Below are 19,207 nucleotides of genomic sequence, written 5' to 3'. Positions count from 1 at the left end.
TGATTATTTCTTCACCTATATAAATAGTGCCCCTATCCCTTAGCAGTATAGCCTTGCCATCCATATTCACAACACTCTAACCATGATGTTACAGATATACATGATACAGTAGAAATGGGAAGTACTTTGGCTTAGATTGTTTTAAACATCTGCTTCCCAGGTGCATAGGTTTTGTCTTAACCAACTTGCTCATGAAAATAAGAAAAAGATACCATGACTTTTTTTATCTCTCTTGATCTTGTTCCTTTTCCTCATTTGAAATGTTGTTTCTTTAATTTTCCATGGACAATTTTATCAAAAATATCTGCCTTCTTCCCTACCGTTTATTTAACGGTAACTCTTTTTTTTCACTTTCGCTTCAGTCCTATACACAACAGATCAAGCAATTCCCATTAGAGTTACAGTTTGAGATTCAGGAACACTTAATGGCCAACAGACTCTTCCCTGGTGGAAAATGAGGATTTAAAGGAAACATTTGAGATTGTTTTTACTTTCGTTATTTTTTGTTAAAAAAAGTTTGCACCTTTACGTGTCATGAATACCCCTTCTTGATCTTCCTTTGCCTTGTCAGACCTGGCCAGCACAAGCAGCTGAGATCTCTGCTCTATTTTCCCTGCATCTCTGTGCAATGCTTTTTTAAAAAGAGAATATACTATTATTTTTTCTAAGCCTTTCAGACTGCTGTAACATGATCAGGATTCTCCTGAATCTCTATGCATTCGATCTCTTCTCGTTCCTTCCTTTTGGCCCGTTTCTTTTTCTTGTGGTGCTTTTTGGAAGGTGGGAAAAAGGTTAGAAAGACGGGCAAAATAACAAAACAGTGCAGAAGTGTGCAACTGCCGGCAAGCAGCAAGCATTTGAACAGTGTGAAGGTCAAGTTTGAAGGCACAAAGAGAAGGGGGACCAACCCAATAAGAAAAGAAGAAACGTTCTGCAAAATGGCTGTCCCATGCTCTTGGAGGGAGTTCTTTATACATTGAGTTCGGGTGTGCTCGGTAGCTAGTACAAATGTATAAAGCAGGGGTGCACAGTGATCTATGGCAAAATTCAAAGTGTAGATAAGGCACAGTATAGAAATGCAATCCATGTCTACATTCCATAAGGTCATCAGGCCAAGGACACCCAGCTCTATTGAGGTGACACTGAGAATTAACCAGAAATTTCCCAGAGGGTGGATAACCAGGAAAAAGGTCAGTATTAACACCAGCAGGATGCCAAAACCAGAAATCAGGACAGGCATAGTTACTGATAAACCATAGTGGTCCATGAAAACAAAAGTAGGATTGAACACAATGAACTTGATGCTCTGTATAAGAGAGAGTGGCCTTAGCTTCTCCAACAATTCTATCGCCTCTCTCTGTGTGTTTTCACTAGTCCTGGCCACCAGGTACAAACGAGAAGCAATTATGTTGTTCTCATCTCCAGCTTTGGAGAAAATTATGTCATTTTTGAAGTGCTGGAATTCTGGCTTTTTTAAAAAGGAGCTCTGGAGGATGCTGATAAAGTCACTTTTGTTGGTAGCACTGATGTTACCCGCTCGAAGGAACTGGTAATACTGTTCAATCCAGGACACTGTATTGAACCCCTGGCTTAGTGTTTTTAGATCTTCTTGCACAGTGCCGTTCCAGTACTCCAGAGGTTCGTAAATGTAGAAACCTATTACTGGGCTGTAGTTGCTGAAATACTTCTGCTGTATGAGAGCATAGGAGACGCTCGGAGACTCACTGGCAAGAAGGTTGATAATGTTGGCTCCATCATTAATCTGTAAGCACCCCATAAAGGAGAAAGAGGCATAGATGAGATACAATATCACCACAAATGGCTTGACGTAGATATTGGTAATCCACTCATTGTAATGCTCTCGGAGGAAATGCTGGATAAAATGATGTTGGTACGGGTTGGTCTCATGATGAGAAGTATGCTGATGGCCATCATTCATCATAGTCTGGAACCACACAGGTTTCCGGTCCAGGTATTCTGCTGAAGGAATTTTACAGCAGAAGATGCTGTGATAACGGTTCTGCTCCAACTGGCCAGCAAATACCAGGCAGGAGCCAAAGAAGGAGAAGATGTAGAAGTAGTTTAATAGGATGGAGACACACATGTTCTGGCAAAAGACTTTTACAGCTTCAATGTTGGTGAAAGGGCTTGCACCCATGCCAAAGGCTATGAAATACAAGGAGCTTGTCATTGTGTAGGAGACCATGACGTCTGAGTAGGCATCTGCTACTCTGTCTTTGAATGGCAGATTCTCTCTGGTTCGACGCCATCCTGAAAGAAGTTCAAACACTCCTTTGGTTCCATGACCTGAAATGAGAAAACAAAGTATGTACCTGTGCACTATAAGAGAGGACCCATCATCCTCCAGGTTTTTCATCCTCCAGAAGTAAAAAAATTTTTGTCAGCTGAGTTTTTTTATGATTTTGTCACCATTTAAACAAATGGAAAACTGTGAAGTGTCTGTCTAAAGCTAGATACTAGAATTCATATGCAGGTTAATTCATATTAACAGCCTGATATGGTGAGACTCTCCTTGCTCAGAAATTACGTGATGAAATACCCTTTAAAAGACACTCGTTGGTTTTAATGGACACTGAATTAGTTCCCAAATGGACTGCACATAGAGAACAAAGGAGAACATCATGTTTAGTTCAAGTCTGGGTTTCATTCTTGAAATTCCTTGTGGCATCATGCTACATCTTTCAATACTAAGGGATTCAGTTTGAAACACTTACAAATACAAATAACAACATTTTCTCTCAAAGAGTATAAATTAAAGGCATTGCTTGACAAATGGGTAGGTTTAACCAAGAAAGGGACATCTGGGTTCTTAATGCTGGAAAAAGGCAAAAATATACTGCTGTTGAGGGCAAATAACCAGAATAATTTGTATGATGATTCTTTACTTACTGAGTGAACTTTTCAATGACAGTACACAGGTTTCCACACTATATGAAAGTTGACGTGCTGAGGTAATGTTGGAGAGTACAGTACTGGTTAAATCATCAATCATTGTTAAATTGTTTAAAAAACGTATGTGGGTTGTTTATTTTTTTTTTATGATGATGTCTCCCTCTGTCTCTCTTTCTCAGCTATCCAGAGCTCCCAGTGGTGAGAAGGAATTCCCTTAGCTCACAAGACAGAACATTCAGAAAAAGTTAGAAATGGTCAGTGCTCCATGACAGCTTCTTTGTATTCCATCCTGAGAAGTACTTTAGGGGAAAGATTTTTTTAATAAATTAAAGCTTAATACAAAATTTCATTTTACTCATCACAGTCCAGGTATTCTACAGCTATTCAGCTTTGGGACGGAATGGTAGAGTTGAAGCTAATCTTACTGTGAAAAGTTTAACTAGTTAAAGTTGTTCATTATGTATACATATTCATACAATATATATGTTGAATATCTATCTATCTATCTATCTATCCCCATATTATTTTATTTCCCATTAGAGAATTTCAGTTTGGGGGAAAATATAAAAACTAACATTAAAAAACACATCAAAAAAGTCTTAGTTTTCAGATAAAAATTTTGATCAAAAATTAAAAACACATATTTGAGATCAGATGAGAAAGTGGAAAGTTCTCTGTGCTTTGGATGAAGCTTTGACAAAATTCTGGAAAACGAAAGGAAGCACACTACTGAGCAGAGAAAGAAGCAGAAGCAGATTGCAGATGCTCCTGCCTCTTCGTGTGATGGAGAAGAACTGCATGCAACAAAGAGTGCACGAATATAATTTTCTTGTAATAAAATCAGAAATATGACAACAGGAGATTTGCAAATAATCAAGTATGTAATAGTGAACAAAAATTGTGTTGAGTTTTTCTTTTGTTTTCAGTTGTTTGGATTCATACAGCTGCTTATGTTACCCAAAGCAGACTCCTGACAGCCATTCTAGACAGGAAAAATTACAGCATAAACCGTCAAGTTTTGTGCATGTTACCTGTTTTACAGCAAATCAGTGTCCCCAGTGAAAGATGGCATACAGTATTACAGAAATCTTGCAGCTACCAAAAAGCCTGTGTGGAAATGCTGCTCTCTTATGAATCAGCATCTTGGTGCAGGAGAGATCTCGAATTTCCTGGTAAGTTTAGGGTGAGTTTGTTCAAATTCTTAAGGTCTGGATGTCTTGCAGACTTCACTTTTGGACGATCAAGCAGAAGGAATTGGCTCCTTGGGCTGAGTAAGGCTGCAGATTCCAATATCTGGGATGTAATTTTATATTATGCTTAAAGCAAGCGTGTAAGAACCCTGCAGGGTGTGGACCAGCCTGACTGGTTGCTGCTTCTAGTGCCCAGCTTAATTTAATGGCATAGAAATCATAGAATTATTCAGGTTGGAAAAGACCTTTAAGATCATTGAGTCCAACCGTTAACCTAGCAATGCCAAGCCCACCACTAAACCACATCTCTAAGCACCATATCCACACAGCTTTAAAATACCTTCGAGGATGGTGACTCTACCACTTCCCTGGGCACTTTCCTATTATTAGCTACCATTTCGATGAACAATTTTTTCCTAATATCCAATCTAAACCTTCCCTGGCACAACCTGAGCCCACTTCTCTTGTTCTATCACTTCTCCCATGGGAGAAGAAATATACACCCACCTCGCTACAACCTTTTTTCTGGTAGTTGTACAAAGTGATAAGGTCTCCCCTTGACCTCCTTTTAATATTGAGCAATTATTTTCCACGTCAGCCTCTGAGATTTTTGCATTCTCTCAAAAGGCCTAACAGAAATAGAGACTGCATTTGCCATATCGTGTTTGGAAGCACTGAGGGACATTTATTCATCTGTCTAATCCATTTCTCGTACTAGTGATGTCTAATCCATCACTCATACTTTTGGCCACCACAGCCTCCTCCTACCAGGAGCTCTATATGCCTTGCTGAATGAAGGAAGGGCTTGCTTTTATTTGTTTCAGACTCTCAGCAAGTAAAAATTTATGTCTGAACTAGACAGAATATGAACCTGTTTGTCCATGAACAGCATCTTTAGTTAAACTTGCTCTATACATGTGTTCTTTGGTCCTAGGATCTCCCATCTGAATAGCCACAGAGTCTCTCATCCTTTCGACACCTCTCCTTGACCATGTGTCCACAGCTAGCTTGATGGCTGTCCAAGATGCATGTGATATTTTCCATCTGGATGTTATCAATAAAACATGGAATATGAAACACGAAATACAAAATATGAAGCATGAAATATGAAATAAAAAATATGAAATGTGAAATATGAAATAAAGAACGGAGAATAAAAATAGAAAATACGTGAATTCAGTCTTCTACCTCTCCTAGGAGGTACTAATCTGGAACATTTTCTTCTTTCTAGACATAAAAATTCACAGAGCTCCAGGGATTGCAGTTGTCTCTGAGATCTCTAGCTCTCTTCCAGATGTTACTTGCAGGGTACAGTTATACATTCAAATGTGCAGAGAGAATAACTGTGGGAGCCTTTTGTTAAGAAGCAGAGCTAAAAATGATTGAAAACATCAAATAAAAATGAAAAAGTTTTAAAAATGTTAAAACACATAGTGTGGATTGTTGTAATGTGTTTTAAATTGGAAACTTATCAGAAGATGTCGTTTTGCAGAAATGGTTTAAGTTATGATGGATTGGCACTTTCCAAAGAAGCCATCGGTGAAGCAATGCTCTACCAGCTCTATCAATGATTTACAGTAATATCGACTTTTTCTCTGCTTTTTCCAAAATCTCACTTATTTTTCTACCTGCAAGGTTATGTTCACAGTTGCATCTTTGACATGTTGTTATTGTTACTAATGTATAAATTTCAGTGTCTCATTCTCAGTGGCGAGTACCCGGGTGCATTTCACTTCAGGGTAGGTACATAATGGCTAGTAGAAAGAGGTTTTATTGCAAAACATATATACATGCAAAGACTACCCAAGAGTATACACTAATATGTATGCACAAACTTGTGTTAATGCTGAAAATTAAAATACTGTAATTAAAATCTAGATTTTTTTTTCCCAATAGAACAAGTAGTATCTTACAGAATTAAAATATTGATATTTGTAATTTCTTTGAGGATGAAAATTGGCACTGATTTTCTTATAAGTATTCTTATTACACAAATGTGAAAATTCCATTTATTGCCTTTTTACAGATAGCTCCAGCTGTATCACACACAAGAAGGAACTAGGGAATACAGTGCAGTAATTCCCTTGCGACCACAAGAAGAAATCTTTGCCTGACTGGCTTTCCTGCATCATTACTCTGACACCAACTTTTCTAGCCAGCCCCTTTCCCAACAAGGGTAAAAATCCATTTTTTTTTTTGAACATTTTCAGACATTTGTGATGATTCTGACATCACAATCGCTATGTAAAATTCTATTCCTTCAGCTTCATTGTTAATGTCACTGACAACATTGACAGTGGAGTTAAGTTCATTCAGCAATTCTAGGAAGATTCACAGGGTCTTTGGCTCTGGGTCAAAAGTGCCAGTTTTCTCTGGTACTAACATGACATGAATGAAGTACGGCAATTTTTTTTATTTGACAGACGAGCAATGGTCTATGACTACTTAAGAAAAAAGAAGACATCAGAAATTTTTATTCCATTACTTGTGAGGTTAGGAGAGCAAACAAGGGAGGCTGCAGAGAAGGTGGAAAAATATAATGCTTTTTCTGCCTTGAATTTCCGAACAAGAGGTTAATTATGAGCAGATGTTTAAAATAAGTTTAAAGAGGATAGGGATAGAAATGAGTGAAATAAGAGATTAAACACTACTTGATTCAGTTAAATTTATTCAAGCTGCAAGAGCCTGAATAAATGTATCAATTAAAAGCTAAGCCAAAGCAATCTCCAAACTGTTGGCAGTCACTACAGAGAATGAATGTAGACGAGATGGTCCAAGAAGAATGGAGAAAACAAGTATAGTATCTATCTTCAAAAAGGAGAAGGAAAGTGACCTGCAGAACTTAGTGTCCATCAGCTTAGTTCCTATCTCAGAAGGTAATAGGATAAGCATTTGCAAATGAATTTACCATTACTGAGAGGATAGGAAGAAAAAGCTCATATAGATATAGCAAAACCAAATAATCTCAAGTCAACCCAATTTCTTGCTTTGAAAAGTAACTTGCGTAACGGAAAGAAGGAGAAGGAGACAAGATGTCTGCCTCAATAAAGCAAGCTTTTTAATACCATAATGCTTACTAATAAACTGATTGAAAGACTAAGTATAATAGAGTTGTTTCCAACGACCCATCAATTTTTACAGAGATATTTTAAGAAAGATTGCATCAAAAGTCTGTCTTGAGTCTGGTTCTTTTTGATATTTTTCATTAATGATACGGATACTTAGTTTGTGTGTGAGGCTATACTGCAGAGGAGTTCAGACCCTCTGTAGAGCAAGTCGTCAAACTTGGAGAAGTGGTCAGAAATCAGTCAGATTACTGACCCAGAGTAGTCCAGTACGGGTCCAGAGGAGGGCCACAAAAATGATCAGAGGGCAGGCTGAGAGAGGTTCAGCCTGGAGAAGAGAAAGCTCTGAGGGGACTTTATAGCAGCCTTCCAATACCTGAAAGGGCTACAGGAAAGCTGGGAAGGAGCTGTTCACAAGGGCATGTAGTGATAGGACAAGGAGCAATGGTTTTATGTGAGAATAAGGTAGATTTGGATTAGACATTAGGAAGAAATTCTTTACAGTGAGGATGATGAAACACTGGAAGAGGTTGCTCAGGGAGGTGATGGAAGCCCCATCCCTCGAGGTCAGGCTTGGTGGGGCTCTGAGCAGCCTGATCTAGTTAAAGATGTCCCTGCTCACTGCAGGGGCCCAAATCAAATTCTACGATTGTACAATTCTATGCAGATTCCTGATTCTTACTTTTGTACCATCATACCTAACGTTGAAGATGGTTAGGGTTACTGAATCAAGAAAACCAGTCTGCATTCTGTGTTATCTTAACCTAAGCATGCCTGTTCAGCATTGATCTGTTGCTTCTGCCACAACTTATCAACTACTTGGGTCAGGAATTCGATCTGCATTTATCCCTCAGCATAATATCCACTGAGATGCCAGGCTGCAGTCACAGGCACTGCTGGAGATGTGAGTCTATTGGAAATAACCTTTCCATTATTTTATCTAGAAAAACAACCTAGAATTCCCTGAGGGCAGAATCACATTTTTTTTTCCCCTTGGGAGCAGACAAACATGCCACATGGAGATTTTTTTTTCTTCCTTAGAACTAGAGAGGCAAATTCATCAGGAAAAACTAGTCTTGTTATATCTAATTAATGCCCCATGATAGCAGGGGCTGTGACCATTAGTAGGATATTAACATGACCTATTGTCTGTCTCATTAAATGTTTTAAGACAACATAGTTTATTTAGGTGAAACTTAACAGCCCGTGGTATTCAGAAGGTGAGGTTAATATTGTCTGCTGGCTTTAAAATGTATAAAACTATGAACTTATTCAGGTCTACTGATTTGAAAAATGCACCCCATTTTAGATACTTTAGGCTCACACAATCACCTTTTTACAGAGGAGGAACTTGGCATCTTAACACGGTGAAATGTAATATGTGTTTATTCTTCTGCTTAATCACTAATAGAAAATTTAGCATTTAGATAACTGAGATTAAGCAAATTAATCACAGTCACTGAGGACTGTCCACATCTCAGAAAGGAAAAAGCAACAGAAAGAATGAGTAAACTACTTCTTTATGAAGAGTCAGTAAGTCCTTGGGGTCCTTGGTGCAGAAGATAAAGAGGATTTGAAGACTGGTGATACCTTAGGTAGCATTAGGATAAACTAAACCAGGAAATGTGCACCTTAATCTAGATCCTGTTCCATAAAGGTAAATCTCAGCACAGTGCATCCAAGCACGAAGTGAATCTTGGCCACAAAGCTGAATAAACAACTTCCCAGCTTGATCAAGAATAAGGAGAAGACACAGCATATTTTTTTAAAAGTAATCTAAAATACAGGTAGGAAAAAAAATGGTTTTAATTTTATATCTCTCTAGATACCTCTTTCTCCAGAAGCTCAGTACAAGAAGGGAAGTAGGACATCACCCTGCCAGTAAGATGCCAGTAAGATATCTGGAACGGTTCCAACTTTGGAGCCAAAGGATCCAGCTGTGGAAGCAATGCACACTTACTTGCATTGTCTGAAGGGAGGAGTTTCCTTGAGCCATAGAGATTATCAGTGATATTACGGTATTTACATCGTCTGAATGTCACTGAGCAACAGATACATAAGTCTAACCAAGACCTGCTAATGAATTTCCTGCAGAAATTTTGCTTTCACTAAACATATGACTCTTTATCTCATTTGATTGCAATTTGTGATATTAAAAAGCATCTAAACAGACAAATTAAATAATTTCTAGGTAAATTGTCCTTGGAATGCTGTGGCATAAACATTTTTTTCTCTAACTAGGTTTATGCAGACGTATTGATCAACTTGAAACTTATGCAGGATAGAATTGCTCTTTTAAGTAACAGATTCTTATCAAAATAAATTGGCTAATTTATGGAGCTGGAGTTTATAGCAGGAGAGTTTAAGCAAGTGCAATGAAACCTCAGCCAGTTGAACCACACGTCTTTAGAGACAAGGACCTCAGGGAAATCTCCAGTGCTATGCAAGGGATTTTGGTACTGCTAAATTTCAGCACTTTCAACATACAAAATAAATGCACTTAACACTATCACAGATATCCTAAATGAAGACAGTGATGCTCAATAGAGATTTCGATTTCCTTAAAAATATTCTTGCCAGCCTATGGCCACTTTGCCGGCCTGCACACATTTGTGGCTTCCAGTTCCCAAGTTTTGATGTGTTCCAATTACGATGCAGATCCCATTAAAAAAGTAACAGTGTATCATGGGGCACTTCTGTTAAACATACAGACCACGACTGATGCCTTCATGTGTGCACTAAGTGATTGCATTTATTTCTGCTGGCATGAGCACTTCTGAAAGCCTTTTAAATAATTCTGGGAATTGTTGATGAGAAAACATAAAAGAGTCAGCCTCTCATGGGCATTTCAGTGGAGCCTGGCAGACAGCAACCCTGTGAGTGTTTGGCGCTGAAAAACAGTGAGGAGAGAGGCAAGCATTTGATTCTGTCTGGTGTTTGCTGTATAATGGCGTTTCAGAAGAGCTCAGTATCAGCCTAACACTACTCCTGCAACATCCAAACCGCAACCATGGCGATGGTAGCTTGTTACAGTAGGAAATGTTGACTGCATTGGCCTACTGCTATCCTTATCTGCACTACTCTCTGAGTAACAGCCTCTCTTTTCACCTGTTAGAAAGGGCGCAGACAATTTTAGTCTACTCTCCTGGCTTTTAGACTGTTAAAATTACATGAGAATAATCATATCTTCTGTCTCTACCCTGTTTTCTTAAATCTTTCCATTGCAGAAGGAAGACTATATAGAAACATATGCCCATAGAAGAAGAAAACGATGTAAGGATGTAGCAGGTGTAGTGCAGTCACTCTGTTAATTTGCCTTCGAAGACCCTAAGAAACGTCATTCTGTAAATTACATTAACACCAATCCTTTCTTTTATACACTCTCTTCAGCTAACCCACTCCACAGTTCTTGACAGCCCCCTCACTCCACCCTTTCCCACCCATCTCAAAACAAATGTTGTCCTAGACAACATAAAAGACCCCAGACATGAGCAAGCAGCTCTGGTAACCGGGCTAAATAACATGGTGGTCATTTACTTACATGTCACATCCTTTCAGCACAGCCTCAATCTATCCTTAGATTCTGTTTCTCATTTTGCAGACTCTCCAAGACAAACATTGTTATCCGTGTTTGCCCAGACATCAATGCAATGGGACCTTGATCTTGATTTGAATTAAGGACAATTAATGCTGACACGAATTTGGCATCTTTGATTTTGAATCTTGTCCAATTTTGGATCTTTCATATTAACAAAGCCTCTCCAGAGCTTCCATAAGTATCCCTGGGTAGAAGCCCAGGGATGAGCACTGGAGATGAGCCAAAGACCTGCTAGTCCAGACACAAACATATTTCTAACTGAACCACAGTGACAACACTTTGTATTCAAAGTTTGTTTGCTGCAGTTCGTTTTAAGGTCAAATTTTAAAAATTTCATGCCTGGAAGCTCCTTGTTGTTGGAAGGAACTAAAATATTAAATAGCAACCCCTCTACCCCATGCATTGAAACAGAGCTGAACGTGGAGAACATTTATATGGATGTGATTAGGCATCAGGCTGCACATCTCATTATGTGAAATTTACGTTTGAGCTAATGTATCCTGCTTGTAAATTGTATGCAAAGTTGGAATCCTGCTTAGTTTTCTGCTGTGCTTAGCAATGAAGTAAAATGCTTTTCTCCGTCTGTCATCTATGTATTTTAAGGAACATTGTAAACAAGGACTGCACATATGGAAATTGCTATTCATTGATAGTTTAAGTGACACATAGAAGACAAGGGAATGAATTTATATCAAACTATGAATGAATTTATTATATATTAATTTATGCTGAAAGTATAGGATAGATTTGTGACACTGATCAGAACGCTTTGTTTATTACCTGGATTTGATAATCCAGTGACATCTAAAAGAAAATTAAATGAATAAGGTACTAGTGAGTCTCAAGAAAAGAAAATGCTTTGATCAAGTGAGGTTTCTGGCATCCAAGAAAAAATAATCTATACTTGAACCATTATAGAAACAGTGAGTTTGGTAATTTGCTACTTTCTGGCAGAGAGTGAGGAATTTTGGCTTCTTCAAAGAAAAGTAAAAGAAAAAAACGTGTTAAACAGTTGCAGAAGCAAATAAAAGGTTGGAAAGAATACATGTGGAAATAATGACTGGTACATCTGTTAAGTTTGAGCAAATTAATAGCGTGCACAAGTGTTTGAAGAGAGTAGGACAAGTTTCAGGAGTTACCCATGAGGGAAACATATAACTTTTTCAGTAGTGGGACCCAGTTATGAAAGGGGAAAATTTTTGCCTTTCAGTGACAAGATGCATTTGCACAATGAAGTTTCTGAACTGCAGGATGTCAAAATGTAACAAGCAATAAACAGGAAAAAGTTCAGCCTTCACTTTCCCCAGTGAAAATAGTCATCTGATCAACTGATGTTCCCTTGCTTGAACAGCTGGAAACTTCCAGACGAAGCTTTGTGGGAATTTATCTCCCTTTTAAAGGGACACAGTCTGTCTGATCACAGACTTCTTAAAGACATTCTTAAAGCCTAATGAGGCACCATCTTTTCATACTGGTTGAAGATCTGGTCCTGTGCTTAGTTTGGCACGTGGAGTTTTTAATATGCTAAAGAGTGCGAGTACTGCATCTTGGCTAAAGGAGCTCATTTTTGATTGCTGCCCCAGGGCCAGGTTCTATCTGAGAAAAGCAGGGCTAACTCAGATCTCGATATTTAATGAAGGTCAAATCCATCCCTTCTCTAGTAATTTCTGGAATTCTATAACAATGAATCTGGAAATTACTCCAGCCAGTGACACTGAAGTGCACAGCATAGCATGCCTGCTCTTCACTCAGCCACTGAGGCTTCCATTTGAGCCATTTCTCTTGATGTAAAACGACACCTTTTCTGCAATGAAGAGCTAGCTCCAGACCAAAGGGAATAAACCCATCTGCTGACAGGGTGATATTTTTAACAGCACTGTTAGTGCAAGATTTGCTGACATTTGTTTACTCCAGAATAGGGCTGGGGAAGCAGAGCAGGAGGCGTTAACCTTTTGCTTCTATTTGTTGGGAGTAAAGGAAATACAGGGTGGGGAGGGAGGCTGACTCAGCAATTTGAAAAAAAGCCCGTGTTCTGCATTGCCTAACCCTGGCATGGCTCCTCAGGAGAGGAAATGTTCTCCTGGTTGGCTGCCAGACACCGGTAGCTGCCAGGAAAAGACAAGACAAATTGCACTGCCCACATGAGAATGCTCATGGAGGAGCAACAGTTGTCTCCCATAGTACCAGTAAACTTACCCTGAGGATGGCAGGTTGCAGATCCAGAATGTGTGGGTCACATACATACCGTTGCATACATATCATATATACCATGTATACCATATATGCCATATATAACATATATATCATATACCAAACACCAGTGCCAGAGATTGCTGTAGGTGAATGAATGCATTCAGCTGAATGGTTGTAATGGTCCTCAGCATCCCTCCACATGGGCAAAAGCCTATCCTTGGACTTAAGATTTTCCTTAGCTTAGACAAAGAGTGAAAAGCAAAGTGAACTAGAGAGAAGAACTGACTGGAACAAACTCCTGCTCCTTACGTTTCATTGCACAGCTCTGTTGTAAGATGACAACAGGGATATAATAATAAACAACCAATAGGACAAGAGGAAATGGCTTCAGGATATGCCAGGGAAGGTTTAGGTTGGACATTAGGAAAAGCTTCTACACTGAAAGGGTTATCAAAGACTGGAACAGGCTGCTCAGGGAAGGGGTCAAATTGCCCTCTTTGGATGTATTTAAAAGCCATCTAGATATAGTTCTCAGGAACATGGTTTAGAAGTGGACCTGGTGGAGTTAGATAATGGTTGGACTTGTTGATATTAAAGGTCTTTTCCAGTGGTAACGATTCTGTGGTTCTATAATTATTCTGTGATTCTAGACTGATGTTATGCCTGCTGCTCCATGATGCCAAGCTAAACTCATATCAAAATTGTTCAAAAACTAATACGGACCACTCAGGAGATTGACTTGCACACAGAGGAAAGCTGCAGGCAAAGGGTCATTTAAGTCAAAGACAACAGAAACAGCTGGAGCTTTGGGAGACTTTATGCTTGACCTGTTGAAATCCTCATTTTTAAGGGACTGGCCATTGCCTACTATCAGAGACTTGATGCTGAGCTACATAAACCCTTTGTGCTGAATCGGTCTTTTACATCCTTATGTATTCATAGGGCTGGCTGCATTTAAATCCATATGCACATGAAGAATGAATTAGAGCTGTGCAACTCTTCCAGCCTTTAATCCTGGCATTTAAGGTTTTGTCTTCACTAATTTTAATCTCCTAGTAACATTTTCTAGAAACTTGCCTTTGATACAAATACCTGCCTGATTCACTGCATGGTTTGATGTCCTGTTTACCCTCACCATTCATAAACAGCACTGACTACAAATTGATTATTTTTCCATGGGTTGATACGGCAGTGCCTGCATCAACTCCACATGCACTACACACATTAACGAATATCATGACCTCTCTGAGATTGCTGTGTGTATTACATCAATTTTATTGCAGGGAAATTGAGGAAGAAAGAAATCTAGCTCTAAAATATCATCAGGATCCATCAGTGATTCCTTGTCATTGACCAGGCTGTGTTGTTCTCATGCAACACAGAAATTTTTTTGCAGTTTATATGCTTAAAGCCAGACAGGAGCCAAGATATGCATATGTCATACTTTGAGGATTCATGCCTTGGGTGTTAGACTAAACCATGGAAGAAGAAATTGTGCAAACTGATAGGTATCTGTTAAAATAAGTTGCTCTGCCAGTTTTGAAGATAAAGCTCGACTGCTGATTTTTCCACAACTCTAGACTTTCCACAAGTCTAGACTCCTTCTGTTTTGTTTTTCAGCCTTTTCAAGAGGCAGGACTGCCACCAGCAAAGGTCTCCTTCCCTGCATGGCTGCGGTACCCCCTGAATCACAGGCCAGAGAACCCTGTAAAGAGCTGGAATTAAACCAGCAAGCTGTTTCCCAGTTTTGTGGTGGATGGTCTCATCTTCAAGCTGTTTCTCATAAAGCCTAGTGAAATGGTTGTAAACAAATGACAAGATGAGATTTCTATTCATGGTAAAACTCCCTCAGACATCTGATATGCCAAATGTTGGCATTAAAAATATGAGTGGGTTGGCTTGTGCAGGACTTTAAAAAAGCCTTTTCCAGTTAACATTTAACAGCTCACTGATGTATCTGAAACCTGACCTTTAGCAGTCTTTCCCACGGGGGCCTAATTAAGCTTTCACTTAATTATCATGCTGAGTAAACTCACTGTAGCCTTAAAACAATGTATAAGAAACACTTTGGTTTTGCTAGGAATATCAAGACCAGTGAGCCAAGTGGCTGCCTGCCTTTTTCCCGGTATTATTTTGAATATCCATAATTTCAGATGTGAATAACCTTTAACATGAAATTTCCTCAAGAAGGAAATTGTGCATAAGTCCCTTTAGAGGTCTTTGGAGATTCCTAATCTACACCCCTTCTAATGAATTAAATATTCCTAGGGTTAATTTTCTGTTACAGAGGCCAGAGGTGCAATCAAAGCATTGCTACGCTATTTTACTTCTTTAGTGTCCAAAACTGAATGGCCATATCCAACTCTTAATTTGCACTTGGGAATTCTTTTGGAAGGTGCCATGGTCAGGGCAATGCCATGCCAGGGAGCATGTAAACAATTAATGCCAAAAGGACAGTAACAGCCCTGGCCCCTGTTCTAGAAAAGGCTTTAGCCAAAAGATGATGCAGTTCTGCCACTGTGGACATGCAAGAACCACACAGGTGCCTAATTTCACATTTCTACTGAGGTACCTAACCTCTCATGTTTATATCTATAAACATGAGTTGGGAGTCTTAGTCCTTTTGTGGTCATGGGATAAAGCACAATTTACTAGTTCAGTTCTTTCATAGGGAAGGCTACTCTGGTTGAAAGTATTTGAAGCTGTACTGGTAGGAGGAAGAGAGGCTGCCTCACTGTATGGGATAGCTGATATAACACATCACCAGAGCCAGCTGTAGGACCAAACCTTCAGCTGTCCTGAGCCCATCACTCACACCTGACTTTATTCTGTGCATTCATTAATTTCTCTGACCTTTAAGAAATAGAATAGCACAGTGTTTCATGGTAATAGGAACTGTGGAGATAATCTCTGCCTCTCCTTTCACCTGATGTGTTGATTCAGCTATTTTTTCCTCTCTAAAAGATTTGACAAATAGGATATCACCCCTTATAAGGAGCCCAGTGCTACGATAGAAAAAGAAGGAACAAAGAAACTGCTGGATCCAGCTCTTTCAAACCACCTGGTTTTAGTGCTTTTGATACATTTTAAAATGCAGCATTGTCAGTCATTACAGTGGGCTGAAAGCAGAGATACCCTGAACCCAGACTACAGATCACACTGAACTGCTCAGTCAACGTAACTGAGAGATGCAAGAAATCTGGAAAGAAGCAGCTTGTTAGTCTGTTACCAGAACAGGGTTTTGCTTGCTAAACTCAGAAGAAAGAAGATTGTAACCTACACCAGAAGCAAGGTACTGGCTGTTCTCAATGAATCACTGATCTCACGGCGTGCTTCCTTTATTGCTTTTATGTCAGCAAAGCTTTGTGACTAGCACTTCACAATGCGCTCTCAGCACATTGAATTTACTCAGAAAGGCAAATAACAATAAATATAAAATGAACCATATATATAAATCACCGCAATTTAAATATGGGACAGAATGCAAAGTTATGTTTTGTTTTAGAAAGTGATTTTAAGATTGTTTGCCTCCTACAGGAACCTGTATATCAGTTTATTTAAGATGATTGCTTCTGAGAATGTTGCCCATTCATCCAAACTATGACATCACAAATTGCTCTTTCACTTTGGTTTTAAAGAACTAAAAGTGATTTGAGATATTGCCATGAGTTATCATCATAAGACTGAGCCAGAAATTTGTACAGTTTCAATCTATATCTCTCAAGCTGATGAATGATTGTTATACTGGTGTTTTCATTCATGAGGCTCCAACTGCATTTCTACAAACTAAAAAGATCATTAAATATAAACAACAGAAGTTAAAAATGTAACATCAAGGAGTATTAAAATTAATTTTCTTCCAATAACTTTATCTGGGGTCTGTAAGATGTACGCTGTGTCTTCCAAAGTGCATTTTTCAAGACAGGAAACCTATATTTACCCATTAAAAAAAAATTACTACCTCATCTGCATTTTGGAACCACTTCTTAGATATAATGTTTTTCTTACATAGGCAATGTTAATATTAAATAACTTTTCCTTTTAGATGGGAAGGTGAAATCTTTGTGCAGCCCTGCTTTCACTGCCCACATTGTTCTCCTCAGCTAGCACTAGGTTTCTGGTGTCCCAGGACTGTGCAAGAATTCTGATCCTCAGCTGAGCTAAACAAAGTTTTCTATACTCTTGGTTTGCGAAGAATGCCCTCCCCAATTGTGACACTAGAGTACCAGGAGAGCAGGAAACTTCCATGAATACTATTTTTTTTTCTCTCACCTTTTCCACTTTGCCACTGTCAGAAATTTACAGCCCATTTCATGGTGAATTCTACTACAACACTTTCACTTTATTTAACTTTTTTTCTGGGCAGTTCCAGTGATTTGTAAGTGCTTCTCATGCTTCTGCATAAATTTCAGTAAACCAGAATTATTTTTTTACTCTTTACTGTCTTAAAAGTTATTTAGGAAGTGCAAGAGGTGTTCATCTCTTCCTGAATCTTTTTTTTTCTGCCCTGAATGTTGGCTAAGCACTAAACCAAACAACTTTGTTCAGGTGCTGTGAATTCAGCTGATAATGCCTCACAAAACCCATATGCAAAGTTTATTAGTTTTATAGTGTTTTCAGTGACGGGGATTTACCACACCGAGTAGAGGCTATAGGTTTCCTCAGTGCCTCCTTCCAGAGAAAACAGAAAAGAAACTTTTCTGTTACATGCTCTGTCCCACAATGCCTGATGACCACCAGCCTGTACACCCATAGCTGCCAGAGTGTCTATCATGCCTCTACTTCTCTGAATCAACCACATCTGCTCTTGGTGACTCAGCATGTCACGGGAGGAGAGGGGAAGACCTGAGGACTAAGGATGAGATTGGGACCAAGACGTTTGGGAGATTGTGCCCAAGGAAGAATATAGGCTGGGCAATGAGTGGTTTGAGAGTAGCCCTGCAGAGAAGGACTTGGGAGTATTGGTGGGTGAAAAGCTGGACATGAGCCAGCAATGTGTTCTTGTCACCTAGAAAGCCAATCATATCCTGGGCTTCATCAAGAAAAGTGTGGCCAGCAGGTCAAGGGAGGTGATTCTGCCCCTCTGCTCTGCTGAGACCCCACCTGCAGTGCTGTGTCCAGCTCTGGGGCCTCCAGCATAAGAAGGACATGGACTTGCTTGATTGGGTCTGGAGGAGGACCATGAAGGTGATCAGGGGGCTGATGCACCTCCCTTGTGAGGACAGGCTGAGAGACTTGGGACTGTTCAGCCTGGACAAGAAAAGGATCTAAGGAGACCTTACAGGAGCTTTCACTCCTTGTACAGGAAAGATGAGAAGGGACTCTCTATCAAGGAGTGCGGTGGTAGGATGAAGGGTAATGGTTTCAAACTGAAAGAGCATAGATTTAGATTAGATATTTGGAAGAAATTATTTACTGTAAGGGTGGTGTAGTGGGAGGTGTCCCTGCCCATGGCAGGGGATTGGAACTAGGTAATCTTTAAGTTCCCTTCCAACTCAAACCATTCTATGGCTTTATGTTTCTGTATAGACAACTCAGTTATGGCAGGTGGGATGAGTCCAGGTGTGTGTAAATAAAGACTAAGATTATCTTTTAGGAGTAGGGTCATCTGACGAGGTAGGGATTTGTACTGAAGCCAAGGAGGTGGCTGGCAAACCTGGATTTTTCACACCATGAAGTGATCAGGCAGATTTGTCACATTTTGGCTGTTATGTGTTAGGGTTGTTTCCACAGAATATTCTGAGACCTTACAAAAAGTATGTGCTGATATGAACTGAAAGTTGTGCACTTGAATTATTACTGTTAGGAGGTCTGCCTTCTCAACGCCAACAATAACTAGAAGAGATGTCCTTGCATAGTAAAGAGACCAATATCTGATTAGTAGGAAATAAAACTATGGCATCAGCAGATATACAAATATTATGGTTGCAAACTGCCAAGAAGCCTGCCATCAATTAATTTTCTCTCAAACCATTCTGCAGAAAACTCTTCTTTGCCTTTGGCTCTAGCAGAACGATGATGGCAGATTTTATTACTTCTGGAACAGCAGAATGGGAGGTGCTGTGTCCAAGCAGACTTGCCAGCAGCCCAGATGGAGGCAGGGTGTGCTCATCTGTTTCTTCTCTGTGTGCTTCCTGGGCTTTCAGGTGTGAACTAAGTAGAAGCTTATTCTCATATTGGCACTTTCATCTCTTTTTTTTCCTTTTCTTCTCCCTCTTTTTTTTTTTTTTGCATAGGTGATTAAGAGA

At 39.4% G+C, this 19,207-nt stretch overlaps 1 protein-coding gene across 1 annotated transcript in view; it reads right to left on the bottom strand.

The window, feature by feature from the left end:
• Positions 1-673: 673 nt before the first annotated feature.
• The window catches only part of PTCHD4 (patched domain containing 4), a gene marked incomplete at its 5' end in the record, with an annotated part of 81,205 nt that continues 62,671 nt past the window's right edge, over positions 674-19,207 (bottom strand). Inside the window, 1 exon segment of the mRNA XM_009873317.1 lies at positions 674-2,307. Coding sequence (XP_009871619.1) covers positions 674-2,307 — 1,634 coding nt within the window.

Source organism: Apaloderma vittatum, unplaced genomic scaffold, assembly GCF_000703405.1.
Source record: "Apaloderma vittatum isolate BGI_N311 unplaced genomic scaffold, ASM70340v1 scaffold87, whole genome shotgun sequence".
Lineage (NCBI taxonomy): Eukaryota > Metazoa > Chordata > Aves > Trogoniformes > Trogonidae > Apaloderma > Apaloderma vittatum.
This window is presented reverse-complemented; position numbering and strand designations above follow the sequence as displayed.